This window comes from Myotis brandtii, unplaced genomic scaffold, assembly GCF_000412655.1.
Source record: "Myotis brandtii unplaced genomic scaffold, ASM41265v1 scaffold708, whole genome shotgun sequence".
Classification (NCBI taxonomy): domain Eukaryota; kingdom Metazoa; phylum Chordata; class Mammalia; order Chiroptera; family Vespertilionidae; genus Myotis; species Myotis brandtii.
This window is the reverse complement of record NW_005370777.1, coordinates 3,593,752-3,613,329: the sequence shown is the minus strand read 5'-3', so window position 1 is coordinate 3,613,329 and position 19,578 is coordinate 3,593,752. Positions and strand designations below refer to the sequence as shown.

At 38.8% G+C, this 19,578-nt stretch overlaps 1 protein-coding gene across 1 annotated transcript in view; it reads left to right on the top strand.

The window, feature by feature from the left end:
- CFAP54 (cilia and flagella associated 54) overlaps positions 1-19,578 on the top strand; it is a 250,797-nt gene that overhangs the window by 4,325 nt on the left and 226,894 nt on the right. Inside the window, exons 2-5 of the mRNA XM_014530050.1 lie at positions 4,186-4,291; positions 7,062-7,205; positions 10,843-11,014; positions 15,910-15,968. Coding sequence (XP_014385536.1) covers positions 4,186-4,291; positions 7,062-7,205; positions 10,843-11,014; positions 15,910-15,968 — 481 coding nt within the window. The remainder of the gene's footprint in view (positions 1-4,185; positions 4,292-7,061; positions 7,206-10,842; positions 11,015-15,909; positions 15,969-19,578) is intronic.

The window sequence follows — 19,578 nt, the reverse complement described above, 5'->3', positions numbered from 1 at the left end:
GGCAGGTGGGGGTGGGTGGGTGGATGGAGGTGAAAGGGCAGAGAGGAGATAAATGGTAATGGGAAAAATAAAATAAAATAAAAATTTAAAAAGAATTCTAGCAAGATGGTGAATTTTTCGGATTCATTATATTTATTCTAATATTGTAGGATTTCATGATTCATCAAATGAAACAGAAAAAGGTAAAACAAACAAAAACCCCCAAAGCTTCTACCTTTTTAAACTTCTATGGGCTATATTTGCCACACCATTTATTTGGTATTGTTACTTAGTACTTGTTTCATGTGTACATTTTTTAGCCACTAATATTATTACTCAGTCCACAAAGACAGGAATACCCTAGCCCCCTACTTCCCTTGTCACTCAATCAATATCATTTAATTACCTTAATGAATTAATTGACATTTCTGTTCAGGTTGTATTATTAATATCTCAACATGTATATCAAAGTACTAGAACCATTTTCAGTCCTTGACTTTAGATTCCTGTCTGTATTAGTTATTTTGGGCTGCCATACAAATACCATACATTGTCTGTTTTAAAAAACAGAAATGTATTTTCTCACAGTTCTGGATGCTAGATATCCCAGATCAAGGTTTGGAAGGGTCGGTTTCCGGTGAGAGCTCTCTTTCTGGCTTACAGATACCCACTTTGTCCTCATATAGCCTTTCCTCTGAGGAAGAACAGAGAGAAGGAAGAGGTAGGGAGGGAGAGAAAGAGGAAGGCAGGGAGAGAGGGAGGGAGGAAGGGAAGAAGAACCAGAGTAAGCTCAAGTGCTCTCTGGTGTCTCTTCTTAGAAGAGCATTAATCCATAACACTGTCCTTATCTGGAAATGTATGATAGGATTGGACAACTGTCAAGGGAAATTTGGATTTTTCCTAGAGGCATTTATAATGTCTGAGAGAGTGGGAAGGAGTAAATGTTAACTAAATGAATGAACAAAATAAGCAATGATCTGCTACCCCCTGAAACTTTGATTGGAAACTATGTTGAGAATACTGTATGCTTTGTTTTTGTTTTACTTGGTGGAATGAAGCATCGCCCTAAATGGATTGACTAGGTATTTGAATCCTTGTACTCTTTATAAAAAAGAATAAAATAAAGCAAAGAATGTTTTTTTTTCTATTCATTCAGCCATTCATTCATTGTTTCAACAAATATTTATTGTGTACCTACATGTACTATATTCACTACTCTTGGAGCTTGACAATGAATAATATAGTCGAGGTCCTTGCTCTCAAGGAGTTTATATTCCAGAGGATTGGAAGGCTTAGTTAAATATGTACTAGTTAAGAGCATGAATACACTAAGCCTCAGTTTCATCAACTGTATATTTGGGATATTAATATTACCCATCTTAGGGTTGTTGTGAAAATGAAATGAAAAAAAAAAGCAAGTTAGCAAAAGATCCAGAACAGCTAACATAATATTGAAAACAAAGTTGGAGGACTGACAGTCGCTGACCTCAATCAAGACTTAATATAAAGCTACATTAATTGAGTGTGGTGTTGGTAAAAGTGGACAAGTAGATCAAAGGCACAGAACAGAGAGCCCAGAAATAGGCACACATAAATATAGTCAACCGATCTTTGAGACAGGAGCAAAGGCAATACAATGGAGTAGAGATAGTCACTTCAACAAATGGTATTAGAACAACTGGATATCCACCTGTAAAAAGAAAATCTAGACAGAGACCTTATACTCTTCCCAGAAATTAACTCAAAATGGATCACAAACCTAACATAAAATACAATGCTGTAAAGTTCCTAAAAGATAACAGAGGAGAAATGTAGATGACCATGGGTCAATATGTTTTTATATAACATCAAAGGCATGATCCATGAAAGAAAGAATTAATAAGCTGGACTTCATTAAAATTAAAATTTTATGCTTTGTGAAAGTCACTGTCAAGAGAATAAAAACCAAGCCTCAGATAGGGAGAAAAATTTGCAAAAGATATATCTGATAAAGGACTATTATCAAACTATACAAAGAACTTTAATACTCAACAGTAAGAAAAAACAACCTGATTAAAAGAGTGGGCCAAAGACCTTAACAGACCAGAGAAGATATTCAAATGGCAAATAAACCTAAAGAAAGATGCTTCACATTATATATCACCTGGGAGATGCAAATTAAAATAACAATGATGCCCTAACCGGTTTGGCTCAGTGGATACAGCGTCTGCCTGCGGACTCAAGGGTCCCAGGTTCACTTCCGGTCAAGGGCATGTACCTTGGTTGCGGGCACATACCCAGTAGGGAGTGTGCAGGAGGCAGCTAATCGATGTTTCTCTCATTGATGTTTCTGACTCTCTATCCCTCTCCCTTCCTCTCTGTAAAAAAATCAATAAAATATATTAAAAATGAAATAAAATAACAATGATACACCACTACACATTTATTAGAATGGCCAAAGTCTGGAACACTGACAACAACAAATACTGTTGAGGATATGGAGCAATAGGATCTCTCATTGCTGGTGAGTACAGCCACTTTTGAAGATACTTTGGTGGTTTGGTGGTTTTTTATAAAATTAAATATATTCTGGTAAACTGTTCTTGGTATTTGCTGGAAGGAGTTGAAAACTTATGTTCATACATAAGTCTGTACATGGATGTTTATAGCAGCTTTATTCAAATGGACAAACTTGGGAGCAAATGTCTGTCATTAAGTGAAAGGATAAATGAACTATGGTACATCCAAACAATGGAATATTATTCAGTGCTGAAAGGAAATGTGCTATCAAGCCATGAAAAAACATGGGGGAATCTTAAATGCACATTACTTAGTGGAAGAAGCCAGTCTGAAAAGGCTATATACTGGATGATTTCAACTATATGACAGTTTGAAAAAGGCAAAACTATGGATAGTATAAAAAGATCAATGGTTACCTGGGGTTGAGAGTAGGGAGGAATGAATATGCAGAGCACAGAGGATTTTTAGGGCAGTGAATAGTAATATCATACGTTTGTCAAAATGCATAGAATGTACAACACCAAGAATAAACCCAAATGTAAGCTATGGACACTGGGCGATAATGATGTGTCAATGTAGGCTCATCAATTGTAACTATTGTACCACTCTGGTGGGGGATGTGGATAATGGGGGAGGCTGTACATGTGTGGGGCAGGAGGTATATAGGGAATCTCTATACCTTCTGCTCAATTTTTCTGCAAACCTAAAAACATCTGTTTTATAAAAATACATATAAAGAGCTTCCATCAGTGCTTTACACAAAAGCAATGATTTTACCTATAGTTATAATTTATTAATAACTAGAGGCCCAGTGCATGAAATTCATGCACTGGGGAGGGGGTTGTCCCTCAGCCCGGCCTGCGCCCTCTTGCAATCCAGGACCCCTCAGGGGATGTCTGACTGCCGGCTTAAGCCTGCTCCCCGGAGAGCGGGCCTAAGCCAGCAGTCAGACATCCCTCTCACAGTCCAGGACCCCTCACTCCTTACCGCCTGCCTGTTTGCTGCTTCTTACTGCTCAGCTCACTCCACTTTAGCACTGCCGTGAAGGTAGGAGAGGCTCCTGCCACCACCACTATGCTCGCCAGCTGTGAGCCCGGCTTCTGGCTGAGTGGCACTCCCCCTGTGGGAGCGCACTGACCACCAGGGGGCAGCTCCTGTGTTTCAAGTGACCTGTCGTTCTCATTCTGCCGCCGTAATGGTCACTTAGGCTTTTATTATATAGACTAGAGGCCCGGTGCATGAAATTCGTGCACTGGGGGGTGGGGGTCCCTCAGCCCAGCCTGCCCCCTCTCACAGTCCGGGAGCCCTCAGGGGATGTCCTATTGATGGACATCCGCGGTCTGGCCACGGAGGCTTGGAGTAGGCTCCGTGTGTGTGTGTGTGTGTGTGTGTGTGTGTGTGTGTCCGCTGGGGGCTTGCCCCCAGACGTGCCACAGAGGCTCGGAGCAGGCGCCCCTCTGTGTTGATCTCTCAGGCTTGGGCAGGGCCCGACCCCTCCTCCTGAGCTGGTCGTGACTGTGACGGAGTCTCAACCTCATTTTCATATTACATATTATATATATATGTAGAGAGAGAGAGAGAGAGATTAGACATCAAAAAAAAGGCACATTGGAAAGACTTAGCACCAGATAAGTTTTTAAGGATTGCTTGCTAATTAATTGAGCTTTCCTACTGTGATGATATCATTTTATTTTGTGGTTTTTACAGTGCTATGTCTTTGTTTAATATCTGGACCAAATACGCACCCCGGCTGCCCACTGCCTATTACAATGAAAAGCTTCTGAAGGTTGGAGATAGCCTCTGCGAAATGAAAGTAAGTGCCTCCGGAGTAAAGAGAGCCTAAATGATACTTATTTGGCTAATTATATTATTGTTTGGTTAATACTATTACTATTTTACATGATTTGATTATTGTTGCTGTTTAGAAAAAAATAAATGAATTCATAAAATTTTAATGAGGCACAGTAACCAAAAGAGTGTTTGTTTTTTAATTTTGTAGTTGAGATTTTTCCAGAGGTGAGATGTTCCTGAACAGAAAGACAGCTGCCTGGGGATGGCTAGGAGCAGAGGCCCTAGCTAACAGGGTGTGGTAGGCGCCCAACAGGAAATGCTGAGTCATCAAGTTCCTACGGTATACAAAGGAGCCCAGACACCACTTCCTGTTGTTTTTCACATGGTTGGCCTTACCCAGCATACAACTCTCATGGCTTCTGGCCTTGCTGCTGTGTTGCCTGTGTCCAAGTGCCTGTTCGAATGACTTTCAATTCCTCGTTAATGTTCTGCTGAATGTAAATATAGCAGTCATTCCATACATGCCCTGTTTCTTGCTCAGTATTGTATTCCAAATGGGAGTTTTCCCCTATTTCTAGTTCCACATCAATGCCCAGGTCTTAGATTGCTGTGGACTCATGGACTTGCTAAGACCACACACACCATCGCTGACTTTTCAGTGAATGATGATGTAAGTTTTCCCTTCAGTTCTGGAATAGGCCCCAATTACTCCAAGTTAAATATGAGTTTTTGGCTCATCTAGGATCCTTGGACCGAGATTTATTTTATCCAAAGTGACTTTAGGCCAGACATTGGCCGTATATAGTGTCTTCTCAACCTTTAGTTTCTCAGCGTCATTTTCTTCCTATATTTCTATTTTCTGGACTTGAATCCTTTGGTTTAGGAGGGAAGTTTATCAAATAGAGGTTAAGATAAAAAGGAACTTTCATAATGAAGAACTAAGATCTATTTTCTGCTGTCAAAATGAGAGAATCACCTTAGCTCCATGCAACTGGACCATGGTTCTTAGAAACTTGAAAATACAGTTTGGAAAACTATAGGACAGTGGTTCTCAACCTTCTGGCCCTTTAAATACAGTTTCTCATGTTGTGACCCAACCATAAAATTATTTTCGTTGCTACTTCATAACTGTAATATTGCTACTGTTATGAATTGTAATGTAAATATCTGATATGCAGGATGGTCTTAGGCGACCCCTGTGAAAGGGGTCACGACCCACAGGTTGAGAACCGCTGCTATAGGAAAAATAAAATGATGAGTTCCAACTTGTAAGCTGTATTTATGTGAAGTGGAATAACAGTTTTGACAAGAATTAAAAGAGTGTTCCCTCTCCATTTTTATGCTTCTCCTCAATAGAAGGAGTTGGTGATACACAGCACCGTTGGGGGTTGTTTGAGGAATATCCAGTTGGGTGGAGAGGATATTGGTGTAGGGAGGAGGAAGGAGCATGTTAGAAGTTGATAAAGCAAGTGGATGATGGGTAGTGACTAAGGATTCAGAATATTTCAGATAGAGAGGTCTAGATAGGATATTTTAAAATTTGCTTGAAGGAACGAAGAAAATGTTTTAAATACTTTTCACTGATGGGAAAGTGGGCTGATAAAGAATATATTTGTAATCCTGAAAATGAACTCGACTGGTTACTTTGGTTCTAGACTCTCTTTATTTTAGTTACAGTAAAGATCATTTTGTTGGAATACTTTTGTTTTGAACCTAGATTTGAATTCATTATAGGAATCAAGTTAGAACAGAAAAGAACCAGAATTAATTAGTGACCAGTAACAAACAAGTCAATAGAAATAGAAACAAAACAGCATTTGACTGTGGATGCCTCCCAAGGGGCTACGTAACTTGAAAGGCAGTTGTTTGTCCTGACACACAGTTACAGGGGAGGAAGCTGAGTAAGGGTTGCAACAGACACATATTTCAGAGCCCGACTCACACCCACTGCTCTGAAACTCTCCAGATCAACTGTGCCTTGTGGGCTACAGAAATGAGGCATATGACTTTATAATGGGAATATAAGCATGACTTAGAGCTAACAGAATCATAACTAACAATAGCTCAGACTTTTTGGCTTGTCCTGATGCAGCTTCAGAGACTGTTGACAGATCAAAGGGAGATTGAGCCAGCTCATCTGTGTTTTTCTCTCCTTCCTCTTTCCCCTCCCTTTGTCTTTCTCTCACCTTTCCTTCCTCTCCCCTTCTCCCTCCCCTCCTTCCTTTTCCATTTCCTTCCTTCTCTTTATCTCTCCTTCCTTCCTTCTTTCTTTCGCTGTCTCTCTCTCCCTCATTCCCTTCTTTTCTTCCTCATTCTCTCTTTTTCGCCCTCCTCTCCCCTCTCCATCTTTTTATTTCCTTCTTTTTTGGAGCGTAGGAGGTATCAGAGAAGCAAGGCTAGTAACACAACTCATCTCCCTCTCTGACTGAGTGGATGGATTACCATCATGGTGATATTGAATTTGGGGATATTCTCATCTTTAAAGTTAGGATGGTCTTATCTCACAATAGGCTTGTTGTGAGGAGAATTAAATGAAATAATGCACATGAATTGCCTAGCACAGTGTCTATCACATGTGTTTGGAAATGATAGTGATAATGGTAGCAATAGTGTAATGGTGGTAGTAATAGTGGTAATAATCAAGATTGATATTATTAACAATAATATAAATAGTACCTAATATTAGTAATTATATAATTTAATAATTACTGAATATAATTTTAATATTTATACAGATTTTAATAAGAAAAATGGTATTTTGAAGTTTTCATCAAGTGCTCTTTTTATTTTAGGAGTATAAATTGGCCCTTTTACAGTGCTATGGAAGATACCTTCAGCAGTTCAGTATCAGCTTTGATGAGAATATAGCAGATATACAACAATTCAAAACTGTCTTTTTTCCAAACGGTACTGGAGACCAAACTGCTGCAAATACAGTAAGATGAAAGCAGCTAAAATAGTTACAAGTTGTGATTAGCTATGCAATATATCCTTTTGTTGAGAGCTGCTAAATGTCTTTCCTGTGCTTAAGATAGCATTTACTTGTGTGCTACAAGTTGCTTAATAAATGTTTTCAGTGCTAGATAAGAACGTATACTTATTAGACTTTGCAAAGATGCTTTGGAGATTGTATCACTATAATCACTCATTCATCCAGCAGACAGTTGTCATTATAATAACTTATAATAACTAATATTTGTAGGGTACTTTCAGTTTACAAACTAAAAAGATCTGATCCTCACATTAACTGTGTGAGTTAGATACTATTATTATTTTATAAAAGAGAAAAAGAAAGCTAAGCACAGAGCCTAACTATTGGTTCTGGAGATTAAACACAGATCTTCTGATATAAAATTTTATGCTTTATTTCTGGCATACCAGTATTATATTAATTGTTACCATTGATTCACTGGTTGAACAGTTACCATGTGCTACGCTCTTCTATATGCAGTATATGAATTGTCATCTTTCAGCCTCATTATAGTCTCAAAAGTAGGGTACTATTATGCCTTTTTTACAGATGAGGAAACAGGCTTCTTAGAGACTAAGAAACCAGTCCACTTAAAGCAATGGACAGAGTTGGTGTTTGAACCCTAATCAGTCTGACTCCAAAGCTGTTATTCCAAACTTGATCATTCAAGGCCTTGGAAACATATGTGGTTTAGTAAGCAGAAAATCTCAAAGTATGTTTGGCTATATAATAGGTGCGTGAATGGGAATACAGGGCAATATAAGTTGGCACCCCATTGGGGAGAGTACGGAATGAAAAGCTTAGAACTTTGGACTTTTAAGGCCCCTCCTATCCCACTCTGGTCCAGCGCGCGCTCTCTCTCTCTCTCTCTCTCTCTCTTTCAATATTGCATTAGCCTGCTTTCACCCTGTCTCCCTGGCTTAGCACCAGTGCGCTTGTGAGCTCCACTGTCTACAAAGCTTGTATCTTAGATATATGTGTGGCTCGTTCTTTACACCTTTCAGGTCTCATGCACTCCCTGCTTTATTTATTTATTTATTTATTTATTTATTTGTTTATTTTTGTATCACTTATTGTCACCAGCTACATTTTCATTTGTTTATTTTTTAATAATAATATTACAAAATATAATAGATCCTCAATAAAACTTTATTGACTGGATGAATAGATGAAGTAATACAGTTAGAATTAGTAGAAGCTGTTCATACTAGTAGGATAGATTAGAAGGTAAAAGACTGGAGGCAGAAGGTAAAGCAATGAAGACAACATAAGAGTTTGCCAGCAGGACTGTTGTGATGGGTGCAAATAGGTATGAAGAATCTGTGTTGTTGTTTTTTTTTTTTTAATATATTTTTTATTTCAGAGAGGAAGGGAGAGGGAGAGAGAAACATCAATGATAAGAGAGAATCATTGATCGGCTGCTCCTGCACGCCCCACACTGGGGATTGAGCCCACAACCCGGGCATATGACCTGACTAGGAATCGAACTGTGACTTCCTGGTTCATAGGTTGATGTTCAACCACTGAGTCATGTTGGCCAGGCAAGAATTTGTGGTTTTTTGCATGCTTAATTTGAGGTTCTGGTATGATACTGGCACGCTGCATTTCTTAACAAACGTGTAGAACAAAATAAAATAAGTAAGATTGAAAATTTAGTCCAGTAGGAACCTGTCAAAACAGAACTAGAGGTCTTGAGAAGTTTTGTTAGAGAAATAGATCTTCGGTTTTAAATGCATAAAGATCACAGATGAATCAATAATAATGAACAATTCACTGTCAAACTATTAAAAGCAAAGTTTTGTGTGAGCATTCATAATCATGTATGTAATATTTAATTATTCCCTTTGTATGTACTACAGGGAGGCATTATGGCAGAGATTACATGGATTTGGTCTCTGGAGCCACACTGCCTGGGTTCAAAGAGCTGCTGTGCCACTGCCTAATGATGGGACCTTGCGATTTCTTTGTGCCTCAGTTTCCTCATCTGTAAAAATGGAAATAATGGCCTACCTCCTAGTGTTGTTTTGAGGTTGCTGAGATAAGAAAAGACTTGGAATAGGGCCCAACACTCAGAAACTGTTAGGTATCATCTGTAAAAGAGAGAGAGCACTTTTTGAAGATAATGATTATCCCAACTTTCATTCAATGAATATCTTCTGTGATACCAACTACATGGTGGCTAGAAATAGTGTACATGTATCCAAGCAGGAAATACATATGGTAGAAAGGCCCATTGGTATTACTAAGAGGGTCCACCCCCATAGCTTTAACAGGTCTCGTCAGTACTCTCTTCAGAACTCCACATCTATCCAGTTGTGTCTTAGACATCTCAACTTGACATATCCCAAGCTGAACTCATCATCTTTCCTCCATAATTGCCTCCAGCCATTCACCCATGCAGGAAATCACTGCGGACATCTTCTCCTCCCTTATCTCTTGCATATTATTGGTCACTGAATCCCATTGACTCAGACAAGATTTAAATCTTTCCCCATTTCAGGGCTCTGGAATGTCTGGACTATCTCAGATGCCTCTGATCTCTCCCAGCCTCCCTGCATGTAGCTTTGTGCCCTTCCCTCTGCTTTCCATCTTCCACACTTTTGTCATAATTGATTTCTAAAGTGTAAATCAAATTTTTCTACTCCTCTGCCCTTTGACTTTGCCCTTTGGCTAAAGTCCATATTCCTTGGAATGGCTTGGAACACTCTTCATATTCGGACTATGAACCACCTCTATAACCTAATCTCTTTATCTTAAACCTTCTTACTTAACCTTTCAAAAGTCTTTCAATCCAGTGACCACTGAAACTACCTTAAGCATTCCTAACATTGCTTGTCCCTGGAATTCTCTTCTTTTTGCCAAGAACAGGGACCACATCTTCCTCAACTTTGAGTCACTGTTGCTTAGCAGAGTGTGGCAAATTGAGGTGGTCCATAAACATTTGCCAAATCAATGTGTACATGGTAATATTTATACCTGAATTGATACGTTAAAATGCCATTTGGTGAGTTTCCAAAAAACGATTCAATTCCATATTCTTGGAGATAGGATTTTGTACTTTCTTTTGCTTTTGAATTATTTTTTTTGATTAAGGAAAGGTAATAATCTTAATTAAATGGATGCTTTGAAGAAACCTATTTTTTATGTCTTAATTTGTTAGGGATATTATAAAAATTCATAGACTGATGGCTTAAACAACAATTTATTTCTAACTTTATGGAGGCAGGGATGGCTTAGCTCAGGGTGCTAGAAAATGTGGTTGTCTGGTGAGAGCCTGCTGTCTGGTTCTCGCTGTGTCCTCAGACGGCAGAAGGCAAGAGGGAGCACTCTGGTGTCTCTTTTAGAAAGGCACTCCTCCCATTTATGAGGGTTTATTCTCATGACCTGATTACCTCCCCAAACCCCACCTTCAAACACCATCACATTGGGGATAGATTTCAACATAAGAATTTGGGGGGATACATTCAGTCTATAGCACTATACTAATCTATTAAATTAAGCACAATTGTTTCCATTTTAGTTTTTGTATATTTTAAGGAAAGCTTTTCTAAGTTGCATAAACTTTATTTATATTCACATTTATATTTTCCCATGCGTTTCAGTTTCATGCTTTAAATGGAAGAAATATTTGCAGCTACCAGCTGGTCTGTAACAATGATTTGAACATGCAGAATAAAGAGTCTGTGATCCAGTGTCTGAATATCTTGTCCTCCTTAAGACTCACCATGCAGGTGGCCTTGCCACAGGAGCACCTCTGCTGGATCATCTTCAATGGTATATGCCAATGTATTTTATTTTCCATCATGTTTTTCAGGAAGTTATGTGAATGCCAAGTTTGACGTTAACTTGATTACTTCGTGATTTGAAATATAATTATTTCATAGTAGCATGCTTGTTTTTTTATTTTTTACACCTTTATTATATTTTAGTTTGTCCTCATATGCAGGAACTTACAAAGCATGTCTGTGGGGATGATCAGTTTCAGGTATATAGAAAGCAGGGCCCAGAGTTAGTAAATAAATAAAAGTGGAGAAGAATCAAAGAACCACTGCAGGTTAGATTGGTTCTAAGCATCATCCATTTATTGGTCCTCTCCTCAAATACTTTGGGCAGTGACTGTGGCTTTCTACAGATCAACCTTCTTCTCCAACTTGGTTTTGAGTAATGAGCTTTGGTATGTATATATGTGTGTGTATAGTATATTTATATACATATATACTGTATATTTATATGCATATATATACTGTATATTTATATACATTTATACATTATATATATGTCTCATGAAATATCATCTATCAAAATGTAGCATTGTCCTGCCCGGGGTGGCTCAGTTGGTTGAGAATTGTTCTATGTACTGAGAGGTCAAAGGTTCAATTCTCCATTAGGACACATGCCTGGGTTGTGGGCTAGCTCCTCAGGAGGAGGTGTGCAGGAGGCAGCCAATTGATTGTTCTTTCTCATTGATGTTTTTCTCTCCCTTTTCCTTCCTCTCTCTTTCTGGAATCCATACACACACACGCCTAATATGCAAATTGTCCCCTCTGGAGTTCGACCAGGAGACCAGGAGTTTGATGGCTCACTATGACATGTGCTGACCACTAGGGGGTGGTCACGGAACAAAGGAAGGCCCCAGCTGGCAGCCAGCAGCTGGGGAAGGAAGGCCCCGGCTGGCAGCCGGAAGGCCCCAATTGGCACTGATTGCCAGCCAGGCCTAGGGACCCTACCTGTGCACAAATTTTGTGCACCGGGCCTCTAGTATATATATATATATTAAAGCAGCATTTATTTTTTTTCTCTTTAAAGAGTTACAATTTAAATTTAATTTCTTTTTAAAGTTACAATTAAAAGTTGCAATGAGTCATTTGCTGTTGTTCTGTGAATAACATATTCTCAAAGGGAAAATAATACAGTGTGTTCTCTGTGCATAAGAGCGGGGAAAACTAACTTGAAAGAAAACATATTGGATTTTAGCTCATCTATGGCAATTGAAATACATTTCGTAGCCTTTTCCTTCTTCACGCTCCTCAAATAATTTTTTGACAATTTGATTGAAAATTACATTTGCTGCCAGAGATGAGGCTGACTTTGGAAGAAAGTTTTAAATTCAGTAATTGTCAAGCTTTTGTACTTGATCATCCTCAAGAGGATCTGTTCCCCAGAGTAGCTGCTGCCATCTCTCCACCTGAGTTGGTCATAGGTCTTGGCAGGGACTGAGCAGGAGCAGACGTTCTGTGCTCAGGAAGCATGACAGGCCCATGGTTTGGGTGTTGCAGTCAGGTCTTGCTTTAGTGGTGAAATGATATAGTCCCTGGGTGCTGTCCTTTTAAGACAGCACACAAATATATCCCAGTATTCTTAGGGGGAAAAATAGAGTAAATAATTTCTGTATCTTCTATATCCTTTTATTGGTGTGTGCTTTTTCTTTCCTTTTTAAAAAAAATATGTTTTTATTGATTTCAGAGAGAAAGGGAGAGGGAGAGAGAGAGAGAGAGAAATATCAATGATGAGAGAGAATCACCCATCGGCTGCCTCCTGCATGCCCCCTACTGGGGATCAAGCCTGCAATCTGGGCATGTGCCCTGACTGGGAATTGAACAGTGACTTCCTGGTTCATAGGTCTATGCTCAACCACTGAGCCACACCAGTGGGCTGTGTGTGCCTTTTCTTTACACCGGTGGTATCGTGCTCTAGATTTTATCCTTTTTCTTAAATATTTTTCTGCTCAATATTATGGTTTTAGACTAGCCAGGTTCCTGTGTATAGATCTAGTTCATTGACTCTATTTACAGACTTGTATTCTTGATATCCATAGACTCCTAAGTACAGAACCTGGTTTGCCCTACCTCTATAGCTGCACACATAATTCTGCAATGAATATCCTTGTACATGTCCTTTTATAGACCTGTGTGAGAGTTATCTGGGATCTATGCCCAGGAGTGGGATTGCTGGGTGGAGGGAAATATCATAGCTTTTTACTAACTCCAGTCCCTGTTTTAATTAATTCATCCAAAACTTATTGCCAGGCATTGTTCTAGGTACTAGGGACACAAGAGTGGGCAACAGATGAAAACCCTGTTCTCATGGTTACATTCTGCTTCAGGGAGACAAACAAACAGACCAAAGTGGTCATGGCAGATTGTGCTACGGAGAAAAGTAAAGCTGAGGAAGAGACAGGGGGAGCCAGACCTGGGCTGGGACTAGTATGCATTTAACTTTAAAAAAAATTGATTTCAGAGAGAGGAAAGGAGAAGAGGAGGAAGAAGCATTAATGATGAGAGAGAAACATTGATTGGCTGCCTCCTGCACGCCCCCTCCTGGGGATTGAGCCCAAAACCCAGGCATGTGTCCTGATTGGGACTCGAACCCTGACCTCCTGGTTCAGGGGTCAACGCTCAACCATTGAGCCACACCGGCTGGGTTAGGCTGCGATTTTAAATAGAATGGTCAGGGAAGGCTCAGTGAGATGATACGTGAGCAAAGAACTGAATGAAACATCTGAATATTTGGGGAAAAGGCATTCTAACTAGAGGATTAGCAAATGCAAAGATTCTGTAGTTTTAATACTTTGGATTTTAAGTAATAAAAAATAAATTGATTAATCAATTTGTCAAAATACATTTAATTTTTCCAGTTAAAACTGAAAACTCATTCTGTTTATTTTAAACTGGTTATTATATGTATAGACACCCTTGGTTTCTTAAGATATGTAACCAATGTTGGTTCTTTCATAAAATTCAACTGGGTGTATGAGTATTCTATAACACCTTACTTCTCAACCTGAACCCAACTAATTTAAACCTCAAATAGATTATTTTGGTGATGGCCATCTTTGATGAAAAGGAATCACATGACAAGACAAAAAATTCATATTAGGGATTTGCTCAAAACCAAAACAAAACAAACTTCCAGAGATATCCTGAGGGTATAAAGAATCAGTCTATGTTCCATTCTATACCAGCTTTCGCTCCATCACGCTTCTGCAGTGGGAATTTGTGAACCACACCAAGATCCTGAACCATCTAAGAAGGGATCAGTTCTAGTCAGGATGCTCAAGGGCTGCCAAGGTTAAAGGCACATTTTTGAAATACAGAGGGTCCTTGTCATTCTTGAGGGCAGTTTCCTGAGGCCTCCTGAAATTCCCCAGTTCCTGTCACTAACTTGTTTATACAGGCTCCTAGCTTCCACCTGAATCACATCTTTTGTGGAGAGGCATGCGTTTCCTGTGCATGTCCTTCCTTGGTGACTTTAAAAAAAAAAAAAACACAAAGAAACACAGTTATCTAGTTTAATTTTTAAGATTAAGAACAGAGGTGGACAAAACCAAGTTGAGATAAGAATGCTGGGCTTGCCCGGCCGGCATGGCTCAGTGGTTGAGCATCCGACCCAGGAACCAAGAGGTGGTGGGTTCGATTCCTGGTCAGGGCATATGCCTGGGTTGCATAAATTAATCCCCAGTGAGGGTGCGTGCAGGAGGCAGCTGATTTATGTTTCTCTCTCATTGATGTTTCTATCTCTCCTTCTCCCTTCTTCTCTCTTTAAAAATCAATCAAAACATATTTCTTAAAAAAAAGAATGTTGGACTTGAGCTGTTACTAGCCAAATGGTTTCTTCCCAGGTGGACCTCACATGAAATAAATAGCTCCGTGTTCTGGGAGCAGTCACAGTAAGAATGCTGAGTCCTGGAATGTTGAGGACTGAAGTGTATGGTGCTATACATATATGTTTAAGATTTTATTCAATATTTTTGTCACTGATTTATGTAATTAATATTTATCATGCTTACAGGCATGTTTTAATTAAGCAATGTGTGTCTTAGAGCAGATGCTTAAAGTTTAAATGTGAACATGGGATTCATAATTGTTGAATTTTGATGGTTATGAATTTTAGATCCGATATTTTATAGGACATATGTAGACCACTTGTATTATAATTACATGCCTTTTTAAAGCATGTTGCCACCTTTGGTTATGTTTATAGCATGATAATGTCCTTGTTTATATAGAGATATATGCTTTCCCCCTCCCCTCAACCCTGTGAGCAGCCATTTATCCTCATTTAATTAATGATCTGATAAAAAAAAAAGCATACTTGAATGATGTTAAATAGGAGTTGAAAATGCTCTTTTTTATTAGAGTGCTCAAAGGCCATACCGTAATAATAGGATAAATATTATATGAGAGTGAGAATGAATATAATGCAACCTATTATGTGTTATGATTTTAAAATTATTATGTTTCCTTCCATGTTGAGTATTATGCCATGCTGATTAAATATATATTTTAATCTTATTTGGAAATAAATATTCATTTTTTCAACCATAAGGAAACCATGGGGATCAATAACATTTAATATGAATTACTAAAACCGCAGGGTACATAAATTATGCTACTAAAAATATTCTTTTGTTCAGTATATTTCAAAACTTACACTGCTTTTATAATGAGGCTAAAGATTCCTGTGTCAGCCTATTTAAAGGATGGTCATATTAGTTCTTTTAATGATTTGGATATAAAACAAATTATAATGATTATAACTCTCTAACCATTATCCAACTTTCTCATGAGATTGCTTATTTTTAGAACTACAGACTTAAGCCACAGGAATTAGTATATACAATTTTCATAATTTGGCTATAAACCATGTTAACGAGTTTTTCCTCCATTTAGGTACTGTTTACATTTACACCATTTGCAGAAAATTGATGGTTATTGGTCAGTCTTCCAAGGTATGCAATTTACTGAAAAAATATCTTCTCCTATATTTCCTATTTTTCTTAAGACTTTTGTTAGCATTGAATGTTAAACAAAGACAATTTAGTGAATTATATAATAGCAAAATTTAGTGAATATGTATTATAGATTTACTATTTTTAGTTTTACTTTAATATGATCATAGGTAAAATTGCAGATATTAAAGTATTAATGAAAGAAAAGCATTCTTAAAATTGATAGATATTCTCTGCTGTCCCTTGGTCTCTCAGATTAGCCAAAGTTGTCAACTTGATACTGAACATCCACCTGGTAACTATATCTCTAGGCAGGGTGATCATCCATTCTTGCGTGCTCAGGACAGTTCTGGTTTCTATCTGTAGTCCTGGAGTAATTATTAATAATGCTTGCTTTCGCTCTCAAACGTGTCCTGATTTGAATGATAAACTACAGTTACCCTATTTATATTGTGCTGTGGAGCTTGGATTTCATTTTGCTTGAAGAGTTTGCACTTGACTTATGGCCCACGTGCTAGTTAGTGAATGAATAAATGAATGAATGTTAGTGTATTAGGGTTAAAGAACATCTTCACTCTGTTTCAGTCATAACCCAAGGGTAAGGAGACTTCATTTTATAATAAGACTAGAGGCCCAGTGCATGAAATTTATGGATGGGGGTGGGGATCCCTCAGCCCAGCCTGCACCCTCTCCTAAATGGGATTGGGCCTAAACTAGCAGTCGGACATCCCTCTCGCAATCCAAGACTGCTGGCTCCTAACTGCTCACCTGCCTGTCTGCCCAGTCGCCCCTAACCACCTCTGCCTGCCCACCTGATTGCCCCTAACTGCTTCTGCCTGCTGGCCTAATGCCCCTAACAGCTCCCCCGGCCTGATGATCACCCCTAACCACCTCTGCCTGCCCACCTGATTGCCCCTAACTGCTTCTGCTTGCCAGCCTGATTGCCCCCTAACCGCCCTCCCCTGCTGGCCTGATCTCCCCCTAACCGTTCCCCCCTGCTGGCCTGATTGCCCCTAACTGCCTCTGCCTCGGCCCCTGCCACCATGCCTTTGTCCGGAAGGACATCCAGAAGATGTCCGGTCTAATTACCATATTACCCTTTTATTAGTATAGATTCCCACTCACCAGTTTTCACTGGTAGGTTTAACTTGAGGTTTCTACTGATTTCCCTACAATGTTGGTAGCACTTTTGTCTCTAGGAGACCTATTTATTCCCTGTATTCATTGTTCAGTCATTAGGACAGTGATGGCAAACCTTTTGAGCTCGGCGTGTCAGCATTTTGAAAAACCCTAACTTAACTCTGGTGCCGTGTCACATATAGAAATTTTTTGATCTTTGAAACCATAGTAAAACAAAGATTTATATTTTTGATATTTATTTTATATATTTAAATGCCATTTAACAAAGAAAAATCAACCAAAAAAATGAGTTCGCATGTCACCTCTGACACGCATGTCATAGGTTCGCCATCACTACATTAGATGTAGGCCAAGAAGGGAGAATATACTTACGTTGAGTCCATATTCAAATGGCATTTGGAACATTACTACTTTATTTTTTATCACATGCAAAACCTTACCCTGAATGTTCTAACACTCAGGATAGATACTTTTTTTTTCTTATTTTCTCCAAACATAACCAAGTATCTTAAAAGTCAATAACACTTAAAATGGAAGGAAGGATATTTGCATGCTTAACGGAAAACAATTTTGAAATCGCTCTCTGTTTTGTTCCTCGAGTTTAAAAGCTCTATTGCTGACAGTGATTTGAACAAGACAGTGCCAGCTCTTTGAGTGCGAATTAAAATGAGGGGAGACTGTCCCATGCATAATGGAAATTTGGCTAGAGACTATTCCAGTGATTCTACATTTAGTTCCAGCTGATTTCCTGAAAAGAACTTGCATATTCCTTTTGCCCTTGCTGTAGCAACAAACACTGCTTCACAGAACCACCATAGTTTGGTTGCTACAGCATTTGTCTGCCAGCTCTTTGAAGGGCAGAGATGTCTGTGCCAAAATTTAACTGTTCGTGTTTGTACTTGTTAACTCGGAGAGAATTTTAATATGATAGTCATTTTAAAATAATTTCTTATTAAACTCTACCTAAGACATCTCTTCTCCCCCTCATAGAACTTGAATTTCTTTCTGACAAAATAAGGGCTGAAGGAGGATAGTTCTGTGGTCCCAGTCTTGTGCGATGGGAGTGAGGCGGGGAAGGGCGGGGGAAAGGAGGTGTGTGTGCAAGAATTTTGGAGTGGTGGATGGTTGCACAGTTGGCATTTGAAGGTTGGGATAAAATTCATTCAGTTTTTCAATATAATAAGTTCCAAGGAAATGAAAAATTTTCACCCAGAAATTTCTAAACCTTCAGCTGGTGAGTTTATTCCTTGGCGGGGGAGGTAGGGAGTAGCAGGGAACCAACCACATCTGTGCCTTCTCTGGTCTGAGGGACCCTGATTCTGTAGCTATTTTAGAGTTCAACTCTATTATAGCTTGAGACAAAAGAAGAAATAGATATGATAGCCTCAGGCTTTTGTTGGTGTAACCCCAGAGAAATATAAACCCCTATCACTGTAAGATCCAGGCATCATTGCCACCATTTGTTATTATTGAATCCCTACTATGTGTTAGGTATTAGGTGGAAAGCTTTGTGTACATAATAACACTCATTTATAGCCTTAAGTCTTATGAGGTTGGCACTGTCATCATCACCATCACCATTATCATCACCATCATCATTTGTGGAATTAATGCCTACCATTTATTAGGTAGGCTTCTAAGCACTTTCATATATTATCTCACTTTCTAATATTATCCGTATACCAAAAATTTGAGAAAGGTACTGTTATTGCTTTCATCTTATAGATGAAGAAGCGAAGTTTCAGAAAAGTTAATTTGCTCAATGTTGAACATCTAGTTAAGTGTAGCCGAGGCCAGAGCGAATGCCTCATTGCACTGCCTCTCAACACCATTAGACTAAATTTCATCCCTCACGACCCATCCTATTTTGGCTCACTTACTCAAATAGAGAAGCAATATGGGAGGGGTTGGTATGTTTTGACCTCCCACTGTATTCTTGAAGACACCCTGGAGACCAAGACTGGATAGGGGTTCTTCCCAGATGGAAAATACTTTTGTGTTGAGGGAAGTTACCAAGCTTAAGCTTGTATTCAATCGAATGAAATCTATCTACCCTTTTGAGGGAGAGCAGATTTCTGAAATCTTTTTCCCCAAAGATATATATTACAACTTTGCTTTCATTTATGGTATAATTTGTAATTTCTTCTAAGGCATTTAAAACTGTAGTATCATACTCAGCAAGCATTAAAGAATATAGTAGAATCTATTCATTCTAAGAAAATGTTGATTTATGTTTCATTTATAAAGTTATTGGCTTGAACAATAATTGTCAGATTATTCCACATTCCATTACATAAACTTCAAATCCAACTTTGAAATGCTCAGTGTTGTTCCCTCGAAGGCTGATATAAATGATGCTGCACTGCCCTCCTGTGGCTGAACTGATTAATGGTGTGTGTATCTTCCTGGGATTTGGTTTTTCTTTTTTTTCCTTCTCTGCTCCTCCCCCCTCCTCCCTCCCTTCCTCCTC